Source organism: Salmo salar, chromosome 14 (genome assembly GCF_965601325.2).
Source record: "Salmo salar chromosome 14, fSalSal1, whole genome shotgun sequence".
Classification (NCBI taxonomy): Eukaryota; Metazoa; Chordata; class Actinopteri; order Salmoniformes; family Salmonidae; genus Salmo; species Salmo salar.
The window spans coordinates 40,428,423-40,441,809 of NC_138304.1; the positions used below are offsets into that span (position 1 = coordinate 40,428,423).

General features: G+C 43.2%; 1 protein-coding gene across 1 annotated transcript in view; it reads left to right on the forward strand.

The window, feature by feature from the left end:
• The first annotated feature begins 506 nt into the window (after window positions 1–506).
• The window catches only part of LOC106569517 (semaphorin-6B), a 75,245-nt gene continuing 62,364 nt past the window's right edge, over window positions 507–13,387 (forward strand). Inside the window, exon 1 of the mRNA XM_014140952.3 lies at window positions 507–1,314. Within this exon, the coding sequence (XP_013996427.1) occupies window positions 1,312–1,314 (3 nt within the window). The 5' untranslated portion in view covers window positions 507–1,311. The remainder of the gene's footprint in view (window positions 1,315–13,387) is intronic.

Sequence of the window (13,387 nt, forward strand, 5' to 3'; positions counted from 1 at the left end):
AAAAGCTAAATGGCTTACATGTTACATGTGAATGTTTGCCATTCAGATGGTGAATGGGCAAGGCCAAAGATGTATGTGCCATTGAACAGGGTATGGTAGTAGGTGCCAGGGGTTTGTGTCAAGAAGTGCAACACTGCTGGGTTTTTCACACTCAACAGTTTCCTGTACTTATCAAGAATGGTCCACCACCCAAAGGACATTCAGCCAACTTGACACAACTGTGGGAAGCATCACTGTGAAACGCTTTCGACACCTTGTAGAGTCCATTCCCAGAACAATTGAAGCTGTTCTGAGGGAAAAAGCTCAATATTAGGAAGGTGTTCTTAATGTTTTGTACACTCAATGTATTTTCCATGATGAAATACCTGCTAGTTTTGAATATGCAAGAAAAAAACGAGTTTGTGTGTATTTGTGTGAGTGTATGCTTGCGTGAAAGAGAGAGAGACAGAGAGAAAGCGAGAGAGAGAGATCAATGACGTCCCCATTCATGCATTGTGGGGTGCTTTGTCATTTTGAAACGTTCCCTGAATATTTCTGTCCCTGTGTTGGTGGTGCTAAATATGTGTATGCGACCAATAACATTCGATTTGATTTGATGTATTAATGGATATTGGAGACATTCTGCGTTGGTATCCTTCCTCAACATAGTGTTGGAATATATCCATTATAGCCTGAGCCTGTGATAACTGAGAGCTTGACCAGTATCTTTCTTCGGCTGTCAAGGGAGCACTGCATGCAACCCTGGAAAGACTGCACAGCTGGGATCCACAGACAGAGAGAATGAATTAAGACAGAATGAAAAGACTCGTGAGTATTTTGTCTGCACATATAGCCTAAGCCTTCTGGTCATTTGAAGGTGACGCTTAACCCTCTACACCGATTATAGCCCACTCTTGGGTTTCATTGTGTGATTTGCAGGGGTGCCCGAAAAAGATCCTTATCTTCAAACAGGACACTGAAATGTAGTCTATAAAAAAAGCACTGCACCTGCAGGTACCATATTTCGCTTTTACTTCAAACCTTTATTGGAAAGGTTTGAACTGGTCTGGACGCATTCACTGGAAGATAACGGGGATGCCACGGTTACGCGCAGAAGCCGCTCGAGGAAGAGACAGGTGCGGCAGAGGGGATTGGTAGCTTAATAGCCGATTCTCATCCAAGCGTTGTGATTACCAAGACCCAGAGAGAGCTTGGTGCCCTGCTACACCCTTTGTGTTGATTTCAGACGTGGAGGAAAACCTGTCTGCATACGAGAGGACGACTGGCAACAGACCAGACATCGCCTGCATACCTGTCCATCTCGCACAGTGAATGGTGAGTGAGTTTAGCCGTAGAGAGAGATGGTGGAGGATGGATTAACAGGTATTGCATTCGCTTTAGCAGCGTTTTTTACCGCGGCCGCGCCTTCGGTTGCTGGTGCTCTGAATGTATACATGCTATGTTTAATAATCTGCCATGGAATGCTTTGTTTAGGTCATTGCCAATGACAAAGGGTGTTGTGTCGTATTCTTTTGAGGTACGTGTCTCCTTTGGTTGCTATACTGTGTGGGCTCTGTGTTCTTTGTGTTATTCAATGCATCATTGTTTTCATAATTGGACATGGACTAATATTTTTTAGTTGAATTAATCATGTGTTGCATCACTTGCATGATGTAGTCCATTAGTTTCATGTGGGTATGATCATTAAAGTTTTCCTTATCAGTTATTCGGATCATAAGAATGACAGTGGTGAATATGATAAGTTAAATCATGTTGACAATTAGCCTACATGCTGATCCTATATGGAACAACAGCTCTTATTCATCCTATGTAATAATGCACGTTTTTTCCCCCTACATGTTGGGTCATTCTTGTACATTGTGACTCTCAACCCCAAATGACCAGGGTAAGTAAGGGGCGTTAAAGAGTGACGTTGATTGAATAATTATGTTTTTCTAAAGGTTTTCAGTGATATAGACCAAAGGTCAGACATATGGTAATTTGCCTGCCATCATTGCATTGATTGACTCATTATTCTTTCAGTAGCTCCATGGGCTATGCCTGAGTGTCGAACAATGTAAAGCACTTTGAGACCTACTGTAGGAAGAGGTAACCTAGGAGTTGGCTATGCAGCACAAACAGATCTGGGACCAGTCAAGACCCAGTTGGGTTGAAAAGGGTAGTGGTTGATATTTGCATGGCAGGCTTGTGTTTTTAATTGTATTGGTAGTTAATTAAATAACTTATTGTACATCCCGACTGTTCTTTCTTGTTCTGCTGTTGGCTGTTGTTCATTCCAAATGTCCTCAAGATTTCCTGTGATTGGTCCATAGGGTGTTTGATGTGGGAGCAGAACCATACAGAGTTCTGCAAACTAATTGGCCACAAGCTGGTTGAATCAATGTTGTTTCCACGTCATTTCAACAACAGAAAAATGAACCATTGTGGAAAACTGATTGGATTTGCAAAAAGTAATCAACATAAGAGGATTTCATCATTTTTTCACCCAAATTTGAACCTAAATCCAATTACATGGTAAAATGTTTAGTTGATTTAATCTTGAATTCACGTTACTTGACAACTAAACCAAATGTAAATCATAACTTGACATTGAACTGTGGGTATTGTTTATTCCTACAAGAATATAATTGGTTTGGAACTTCAGATGGGATGACAGGGGTTGGAACTTCAGATGGGATGACAGGGGTTGGAACTTCAGATGGGATGACAGGGTTTGGAACTTCAGATGGGATGACAGGGGTTGGAACTTCAGATGGGATGACAGGGTTTGGAACTTCAGATGGGATGACAGGGGTTAGAACTTCAGATGGGATGACAGGGGTTGGAACTTCAGATGGGATGACAGGGTTTGGAACTTCAGATGGGATGACAGGGGTTAGAACTTCAGATGGGATGACAGGGGTTGGCACTTCAGATGGGATGACAGGGTTTGGAACTTCAGATGGGATGACAGGGGTTGGAACTTCAGATGGGATGACAGGATTTGGAGCTTCAGATGGGATGACAGGGGTTGGAACTTCAGATGTGATGACAGGATTTGGAGCTTCAGATGGGATGACAGGGGTTGGAGCTTCAGATGTGATGACAGGGTTGGAACTTCAGATGAGATGGCAGGATTTGGAGCTTCAGATGGGATGACAGGGGTTGGAGCTTCAGATGGGATGACAGGGGTTGGAGCTTCAGATGGGATGACAGGGTTTGGAACTTCAGATGGGATGGCAGGGTTTGGAACTTCAGATGGGATGACAGGGTTTGGAACTTCAGATGGGATGACAGGATTTAGAACTTCAGATGGGATGACAGGGTTTGGAACTTCAGATGGGATGACAGGGGTTGGAACTTCAGATGGGATGACAGGGGTTGGAACTTCAGATGGGATGACAGGGTTTGGAACTTCAGATGGGATGGCAGGGTTTACTGAACTCTATATCTCTGACTGTGAGTGGGAGGTGCTAATGATGCCTGTAAGGGAAGTTATAGCATTTGGTCAGACCATTCCTAACTGGGTGGTTCAAGCCCTGAATGCTGATTTGCTGACAGCCAATACCACAGGTATGACAAGACATTTCTTTTTACTGCTCTAATTCCGTTGGTAACCAGTTTATAATAGCAATAAAGCACCTCAGGGGTTTGTGGTATATGGCCAATATACCATGGCTAAGGGCTGTATCGAGGCACTCTGCGTTGTGTCGTCCATAAGAACAGCCCTTAGCTGTGGTATATTGGTCGTATACCACATCCCCTCGTGCCTTATTGCTTAATTATATCATGGGGTGAGACCATTCTCATAAAGAGCTGAACGTGTGAAGGGGGAGGAGTAGTCGCTAGATGACCATGCTTGCTTGAATGGAGCAAATTGGATGAGCTTTATGGTCTAATGAGGTGTAAGGTTAAGGTTAGTGGCTATAATCACAGATAGAGTTGTACTTGTGTCCTTTCTAGCATGACCAGATAGTGATGACCAGAGGGAGGCTTGAGAGAAGAGGGGTCAACATCAGGCAGCTTTATTGGGCTAAATCCCACAGACAGAGACTCTGAATATACTGTAGACTAAAGCCCGGGCTGCCAACATACCACCCAATCTCAATGTTTGTGTCCATCAGACTTACAGCCCACTGCGGATCCCTTAAGCACCCAACATGGTCCTCAGTGGCAAGGAAAACTGCTCACTTACTGCTGGCATTCCTGGGGCCGGCAGAGTGATTTACCCGTTATTATTTATTTATTGTTTACAACTCCCCCCTTTTCTATCAGGGCAATCCAGTTCCAGTAGAAGACTTTAACAGCCTTTGGTCGCAGTTGTTTATGTCGAAAGAGACAGGCAGGAGAGAGAGAAGAGAGAGAGAGGGGAGAGAGGGGAGAGGGACATGGAGTGAAGTGCAGAGAGAGATAAGTAAAGATGGGGAGCGAGAGGATGAGAGAGAAAGGGTAGAGCAAGGAGGAGAGAGTGAGACAGAAAGTAGAAAGAGAGAGAGAGAGACATGGAGCCTGAGGGAGTGTGAATGGTTTCCCTGTTTAGCCTGCTATGGCCACAGACAGCCTCACAGCAGCCCTGTGAGCAGGTGCTCACCCCACCACAGCCACCACAGGGAACAACAGGTGCAGCCAGTGTTTCCCTTAGGCTCTCTTTAGACGGCACACAACCCGCAGGTCAGAGCGATCTGAGATCCTTGGGATGTCAATACCCTTACCCTTACCTTAACCCTAACCTTTACCTAACCCTAACCCTTACCTTAACCATTTTAAATGTCAACTTCAGTGGGGTAGGGCATCCCAAGGATCCCGCATAGTATTCACCCAAGGCGACTCTCAGGGCTGTTGACTGACATACCAAAACATTCAAAACAAAACTAATTGAAACCATTTACACTTACACTGTATATCACTTATAGCCAAGCAATTATAGCCTCTGCTATAGAATCAGTAACACATTATTTACGGAACAGGGATACAAGAAATGATTAATCAATGATTAATTAAACAGTATAATTACTCAATCCTAATGTAAGGAGAAAAAATAACTAATTTAATTTAGAAATTAAGTATATACGAAACTGATTTGAAAAGCAATTAAACCAATAAAAAGGTTTCAGCTGAAGCAATCTTGTAGAGCCAGAGGGTACAGCACGACCCATAGGGATTGTTAATGACTTTTATTGATCACAACTACGGGCTCTGTGACTCTCAACATGGTAGCTACATTGTCGCTGCATACCAAGAATGCAAGTTTGGGTTCATGTACTAAATAAGTGTTTCTACCAGACGTGCAAGCTTGCTTCAGTCTGTTCGTTGATGTCCAAAACGGCAATTGCAAACATTTTGTTCTTGTTTAGTTCTGTTACACCTGGTAAACACTGATTGATTGATTTCAAAACTGCAGAGTGTGAGAAATGCTGTTTCACTTTAAGCTGTAAAACTTGTAAACACCCATCTGCATTGTGTTAGTGTTCCTAAATGCCTGTTTGGTAGGAAAATGGAGGCTGAGTAAAAAGTGCTTGTTTATTATTTAAACTGAGGCATTTAGGCATCAATAATAAAATAGCAGTTTTTATTGTACAGTACTTCCATTTCCTACTAGAGTGGCTGAAAATGTCTCACACATTCAGTTTGCTCTATTTCATTCATGAGTAACAGTGGTTGGTCAGTGAACCACTCGTGCATGATGGATAGCCTTTCCTGAGACCTGAAGACTGTTATCTTCCGTAGCTTCCTGCAGTATTCTGTGGCAGTGCAGGGGTTAATCAGAATTTCAGATCGAGGTTTGAAATATCCAGCTGTGACAGGAAGTTGATATATAGGCTACTAAGAGAGGCCCCATATCTGATATGATATATGTCAGTGTTCTTCTGTAAGATGGACCAGGGTGGAGTGTGTCCAGACAGTCCAGTCTGTTAGAACTGAGAGGGTGGGCTTCTTTAGCTTCCTCAGTACTACATCAACACTTTTAAAAGCAGTCCTGTAAAGCCTCTGTATATCTCAGGGTCTATAGGACCAGACGGCTCTGGCTGTGCAGGCTTCTCCTCTGTGACCTATACCAATGGGGGTCCTGGGAGCAAGGACCCCAGGCAGCCGTTTTTCAGCATGAAGAGGGCATAGGTGCTGGGCTCGTGGAGGCAGGCCATTGTGTTGCCAGTCAGAATGTAGATCTTGTTGTAAGGAGAGAAGATACCGAAAACAAACTACTCTTTGGCCCAGTTCCAGTCGCCCTCTTGTACCACCTTGGTGTCCAGAGATCTGAAAGGACGGGATCTTATTCTTGCATGGGCCACACTCACATATAGAGAATATTAGCAGTCGTCTTATGTTGCTCTGGATAAAATGGTCTGCTTTATGATGTGTTATTACATTGGTAATTTAAGAGAGTATTTCTGTTAATTTTCATGCTCTCCTTTCATCAATAATGTCTCGCCTAAGCTTTACCCACGATCAAGAGAGCCTGACGCCCAGTATGGGGTCTCACACACCGTTGAGGGATGCTAACACGTGTATTCACTTCTGAAACATATGGCTCTCATATATCCCTCAGCCCTGGATCCCCTAGCGTAGCGACGCCTTTGCTACACTCTCATTAAAAAGAACCAGGGAGCGAATAGCACATATGGTTCAGGGCAGGTGTGTGGTGCACGTTTGTGTGTGTGTGCATGTGTGTGCTTGCGTGTATGTGTGTGTCTGTGTGTGCGTGCATGTGCGTGTGTGTGTGTACAGAGCAGGTGTTATGTGGATATTTCATGCTGAACCTTTTCATGTTTCCCACACATTGCCATATTGCTAGAGCCTTTGGGAGATTGTTATTCTTCCAGGATGTGATTCTGATCCTAAACAATCTATGGCACTTTTTCCCAAATGGCTGGTCTGAAATGGGTGACAGATAAGTCCTATTTGGGTTGTGGCTTAATGGGCTGTGGCGAGAAATATTGTTTTTTGTTCTTGGGGCTCATAAGAAAATTCAAAAGACTGTAGGTAGGTCGTCATGGCACCAGAATAGTTTGGGAACGGCTGATCTAGGACCTGCACTTTTCAAAGCAAAGTCAGTGTGAACTGTATAAAGAAAGCAATACAACTTTTAATATAACACATGGTCCTTATCAAAACTAACCTTTATCATAAACTGGGTGGTTCGAGTCCTGAATGCTGATTGGCTTTCAGCCATGGTATATCAGACCATATACCACGATTATGACAGAAAGTTTATTTTTACTGCTCTAATTACATTGGTAACCAGTTTCCAATAGCAATAAGGCACCTCGAGGTTTGTGGTATATGGACAATATACCACAGCTAATGGCTGTATCCAGGCACTCCACGTTGAGTCGTGCGTAAGAACAGCCATTAACCGTGTTATATTGGCCATATACCCCACCCCCGTGGGGCTTATTGGTTAATTATACCACAGGGTTCTTAAACTTCCAGACGTAGGACGGGAGAGTTACTCCTTTGTGGAAAAAACTTTTAAAATGCTTCACATAGCCTTTAGGTCACTTCCACAGACCTATTTGTTTTACTATCTTTATGAGTTGACTATAACACCTTTATATCACAATAATGCAAATATATACAGACAGTGCACAATTGCTCCTGAATATGGATACGATAACTTTATCTTTGTCTTCTCTGCCCTCTGGAAAGATGACAGCTATTCCCATGGCTGTGTCTTATCTCTTGTGCTCATTTGCATGACAGTAGCTGTCCACTTCATGTGCCTCACTCTGACTCAAACCTTTTCAAAATCCTAGTTTGTCTTTGCACTTGACTTCTTGCTTCTTATGGAGAGTAGCTGGGAGTTTCTTGTAGTCTGAACGTTTGCCGCTTTACCCATCCAAGAGAGAGTTCACAGAGCCTGTAAGCCAAAGAAAGGAATTTAAAAGGCATTGTAGCCTAAATAAAGAGCTGGAGAAGGATTTTATTGGGAGACAGAGGCACAGCAGTGTCTTTTGTCTTGACTGCTGGAGATGGGTTTTAGTCTGATTGTGTGTTTGCTGAAGATAATTTCACTCCACCTCCTCATCCCCTCCTCACCCGTCCCTTGTTCCCTTCCTCCTCTTCTCCCTCCACTTTCAGACATCAAGGTTGTCTCTTAATGATGTCTTTTCATCAGGAGGAGAGTCCCAACTGAGAGAGGAACAACAGAGCAGAGCAGCAACACAATGATGACTACCTGAGAGAAGGGAGGGGAACACATTCCGGGGAGAGGTTATCTCTGTGTGTGTAGGTGTGTGTGTGTGTGTGTACATTTTTCGAGTGTGTGTACACGTGTAACCTGGTGCACATGCAGTACCTGTACAGACCGAATATGGTCACTTTGCTATCATAAAGGCTATATTTATCCTCATTACAAGCCATCAAAACAGAGGGTATACAGTGAGGTAAAAAAGTATTTGATCCCCTGCTGATATTGTACGTTTGCCCACTGACAAAGAAATGATCAGTCTATAATTTTAATGGTAGGTTTATTTGAACAGTGAGAGACAGAATAACAACAAAAAAATCCAGAAAAACGCATGTCAAAAATGTTATAAAATGATTTGCATTTTAAGGAGGGAAATAAGTATTTGACCCCTCTGCAAAACATGACTTAGTACTTGATGGCAAAACCCTTGTTGACAATCACAGAGGTCAGACGTTTCTTGTAGTTGGCCATCAGGTTTGCACACATCTCAGAAGGGATTTTGTCCCACTCCTCTTTGCAGATCTTCTCCAAGTCATTAAGGTTTCGAGGCTGACGTTTGGCAACTCGAACCTTCAGCTCCCTCCACAGATTTTCTATGGGATTAAGGTCTGGAGACTGGCTAGGCCACTCCAGGACTTTAATGTGCTTCTTCTTGAGCCACTCCTTTGTTGCCTTGGCTGTGTGTTTTGGGTCATTGTCATGCTGGAATACCCATCCACAACCCATTTTCAATGCCCTGGCTGAGGGAAGGAGGTTCTCACCCAAGATTTGACAGTACATGGCCCCGTCAAATGATGCGGTGAAGTTGTCCTGTCCCCTTAGCAGAAAAACACCTCCAAAGCATAATGTTTCCACCTCCATGTTTGATGGTGGGGATGCTGTTCTTGGGGTCATAGGCAGCATCCCTCCTCCTCCAAACACAGCGAGTTGAGTTGATGCTGACCACAACACTTTCACCCAGTTGTCCTCTGAATCATTCAGATGTTCATTGGCAAACTTCAGACGGGCATGTATATGTGCTTTCTTGAGCAGGGGGAGCTTGCGGGGCGCTGCAGGATTTCAGTCCTTCACGGCGTAGTGTGTTACCAATTGTCTTCTTGGTGACTATGGTCCCAGCTGCCTTGAGATCATTGACAAGATCCTCCCGTGTAGTTCTGAGCTGATTCCTCACCGTTCTCATGATCATTGCAACTCCACGCGGTGAGATCTTACATGGAGCCCCAGGCCGAGGGAGATTGCCAGTTATTTTGTGTTTCTTCCATTCGCGAATAATCGCACCAACTGTTGTCACCTTCTCACCAAGCTGCTTGGAATGGTCTTGTAGCCAATTCCAGCCTTGTGTAGGTCTACAATCTTGTCCCTGACATCCTTGGAGAGCTCTTTGGCCTTGGCCATAGTGGAGAGTTTGGAATCTGATTGATTGATTGCTTCTGTGGACAGGTGTCTTTTATACAGGTAACAAACTGAGATTAGGAGCACTCCCTTTTAAGAATGTGCTCCTAATCTCAGCTCGTTACCTGTATAAAAGACACCTGGGAGCCAGAAATCTTTCTGATTGAGAGGGGGGTCAAATACTTATTTCCCTCATTAAAATGCAAATCATTTTATAACATTTTTGACATGTGTTTTTCTGGATTTTTTTGTTGTTATTCTGTCTCTCACTGTTCAAATAAACCTACCATTAAAATTATAGACTGATCATTTCTTTGTCAGTGGGCAAACGTACAAAATCAGCAGGGGATCAAATACTTTTTTCCCCTCACTGTAGCTTGTTCTCTACTACTGTATAGGTGCTCAGGAGAAACCTTGTCTGAAGCTATCTGTATTGAACTGGAGCTCTTTGTGGTAACATTTGCAGTGAAGGAATTAGAATATACAGTATTTAGTAAGGTTAGGGTGGGACATTTTATACTTTATTACATGGACGGTTTCACACACATTCAGTGCCTTCGGAAAGTATTCAGACCCCTTCACTTGTTCCACATTCTGTTACGTTACAGCCTTATTCTAAAATGGATTAAATAAATAAAAATCGTCATTAATCTACACCCAATACCTCATAATGACAAAGTGAAAACAGGTTTTTAGAAATGATTGCAAATTTATGAAAAACCTAAAACACAAATACCTTATTTACTTACATAAGTATTCAGACCCTTTGCTATGAGACTCGAAATTGAGCTCAGGTGCATCTTGTTTGCATTGATCATCCTTGAGATATTTCTACAACTTGATTGGAGTCCACCTGTCATAGATTCTATTGATTGGACATGATTTGGAAAGGCATACATCTGTCTACATAAGCTTTCACAGTTGACAGTGCATGTCAGAGCAAAAACCAAGCCATGAGGTCGAAGGAATTGACCGTAGAGCTCCGAGGCAGGATTGTGTCGAGGCTCAGATCTGGGGAAGGGTACCGAAAGATTTCTTCAGCATTGAAGGTCCCCAAGAACACAGTGGCCTCCATCATTCGTAAATGGAAGAAGTTTGGAACCACCAAGACTCTTCCTAGAGCTGGCCGCCCGGCCAAACTGAGCAATCGCGGGAGAAGGGCCTTGGTCAGGGAGGTAACCAAGAACCCAGTGGTCACTCTGACAGAGCTCCAGAGTTCCTCTGTGGAGATGGGAGAACCTTCCAGAAGGACAACCATCTCTGCAGCATTCCACTCTATGGTAGAGTGGCCAGACGGAAGCCTCCCCTTAGTAAAAGGCACATGAGAGCTTGCCTGGAGTTTACCAAAAGGCACATAAAGACTCCGGAGAGACCTGAAAATAGCTGTGCAGCAACACTCCCCATCCAACCTGACAGAGCTTGAGAGGATCTGCGGAAAAGAATGGGAGAAACTCCCCAAATACAGGTGTGCCTAGCTTGTAGAGTCATACCCAAGAAGACTCAAGGCTGTAATCACTGCCAAAGGTGCTTCAACACAGTACTGAGTAAAGGGTCTGCATTCTTATGTAAATGTTACATTTCAGCCTTTTATTTTTTATACATTTGCAAACATTTTTTGCTTTGTCATTATGGGGTATTGTATGTAGGTTGATGAGGGAAAAAAACATTTTAATACATTTTAGAATAAGGCAGTAATGTAACAAAATGTGGAAAAGTCAAGGAATCTGAATACTTTCCGAATGCATTGTTAATGGAATGAAATATCATTCAGTGATCTGGCTATTTGAAAAGGTTTAATCTAAGCCAAAATCAGCTTGTACAAGATGTTTTCGGCAATGCATGTGCAGATCGGAGATAGATGTCTTTGCAAACACTGAAAAATTATCTTTCTAATTGAAAACCCTGTCTTATCTTAGCTGATAACAATGTCGGTGGGCTTGACATCTCAGTGTTGTACTGCATACTCTATGGGCTTGACATCTCAGTGTTGTACTGCATACTCTATGGGCTTGACATCTCAGTGTTGTACTGCATAATCTATGGGCTTGACATCTCAGTGTTGTACTGCATAATCTATGGGTTTGACATCTCAGTGTTGTACTGCATACTCTATGGGCTTGACATCTCAGTGTTGTACTGCATACTCTATGGGCTTGACATCTCAGTGTTGTACTGCATAATCTATGGGCTTGACATCTCAGTGTTGTACTGCATACTCTATGGGCTTGACATCTCAGTGTTGTGCTGCATACTCTATGGGCTTGAAATCTCAGTGTTGTACTGCATACTCTATGGGCTTGAAATCTCAGTGTTGTGCTGCATACTCAATGGGCTTGACATCTCAGAGTTGTGCTGCATACTCTATGGGCTTGAAATCTCAGTGTTGTGCTGCATACTCTATGGGCTTGACATCTCAGTGTTGTGCTGCATACTCTATGGGCTTGACATCTCAGTGTTGTGCTGCATACTCTATGGGCTTGACATCTCAGTGTTGTGCTGCATACTCTATGGGCTTGACATCTCAGTGTTGTGCTGCATACTCTATGGGCTTGACATCTCAGTGTTGTGCTGCATACTCTATGGGCTTGACATCTCAGTGTTGTGCTGCATACTCTATGGGCTTGACATCTCAGTGTTGTGCTGCATACTCTATGGGCTTGCTGCAGTTGAGTTCTGTGTTGTAACGTTTGCCCTTGCTGTGGCTCAGGACTGTGTGTGTGTGTGTGTGTGTGTGTGTGTGTGTGTGTGTGTGTGTGTGTGTGTGTGTGTGTGTGTGTGTGTGTGTGTGTGTGTGTGTGTGTGTGTGTGTGTGTGTGTGTGTGTGTGTGTGTTATCCGACTGTAGCATAGTACTGCACCATAAATACATACAGTACGTCTGCTGCAGACCCAGCTCCAAGTTATAAAATGTGTGTGTGATGCAGTCGAGAGTGTGTATATGTGTGCATGCATGCATGTGTTCGTTGTGCGTGTGTCTGTTTGTGTGTGTGTGTGTGTCTGCCTATGTGTGTGTTCGGCCTCGGCTTTCTGTTGCTTGAGGAGATATTTCAATCGGGGCTCAAAGGCGAGCCAAGGGTACTGCTAAACACTCTCCATTAGCTAGACCAGATTAACATGTACAGTCAGAGAGAGAGAGAGGGGGGGGGATGGAGAGGGAGAAGCAGAGGGAGAAGGTGAGGGATTGTAAAGAGGGATTGTAGGGAGGAAGGGGGGGAGAGATCAGTCCAAGTTGATGATGAATATGCAAATAAGGCAATTATAACCTAAGGTGCTATGTTAATTAAAGATAGAGATCTCGCCCATGTGACCTCTTCTAGCTCTTATCTGCCCCTTATCAAACGTATCAGCTGTCTAACCACTCCTATAGGGCCCCTCACTGCTCAGCTCTCCTTAATAACTGACCTATGATCAGCTGTCTAACCACTCCTATAGGGCCCCTCACTGCTCAGCTCTCCTTAATAACTCTTTTGGGATCAATAATAAGCTGTCCCTAACATACAGTAGCTCTTACTGAAACAATATTTGTATTTACTTGTTTTGAATAGTTTAATTCTTTATACAGATATGTTAATCGTTTACATATGAGTTGCATATACAGTTGAAGTCAGAAGTTTACATACACTTAGGTTGGAGTCATTAAAACTTTTTTTCAACAACTTCACAAATTTCTTGTTAACAAACTATAGTTTTGGCAAGTCGGTTAGGACATCTACTTTGTGCATGACACAAGTAATTTTTCCAAAAATCATTTACAGAAACATTATTTCACTTATAACTCACTATATCACAATTTCAGTGGGTCATAAGTTTACATACACTAAAATGACAG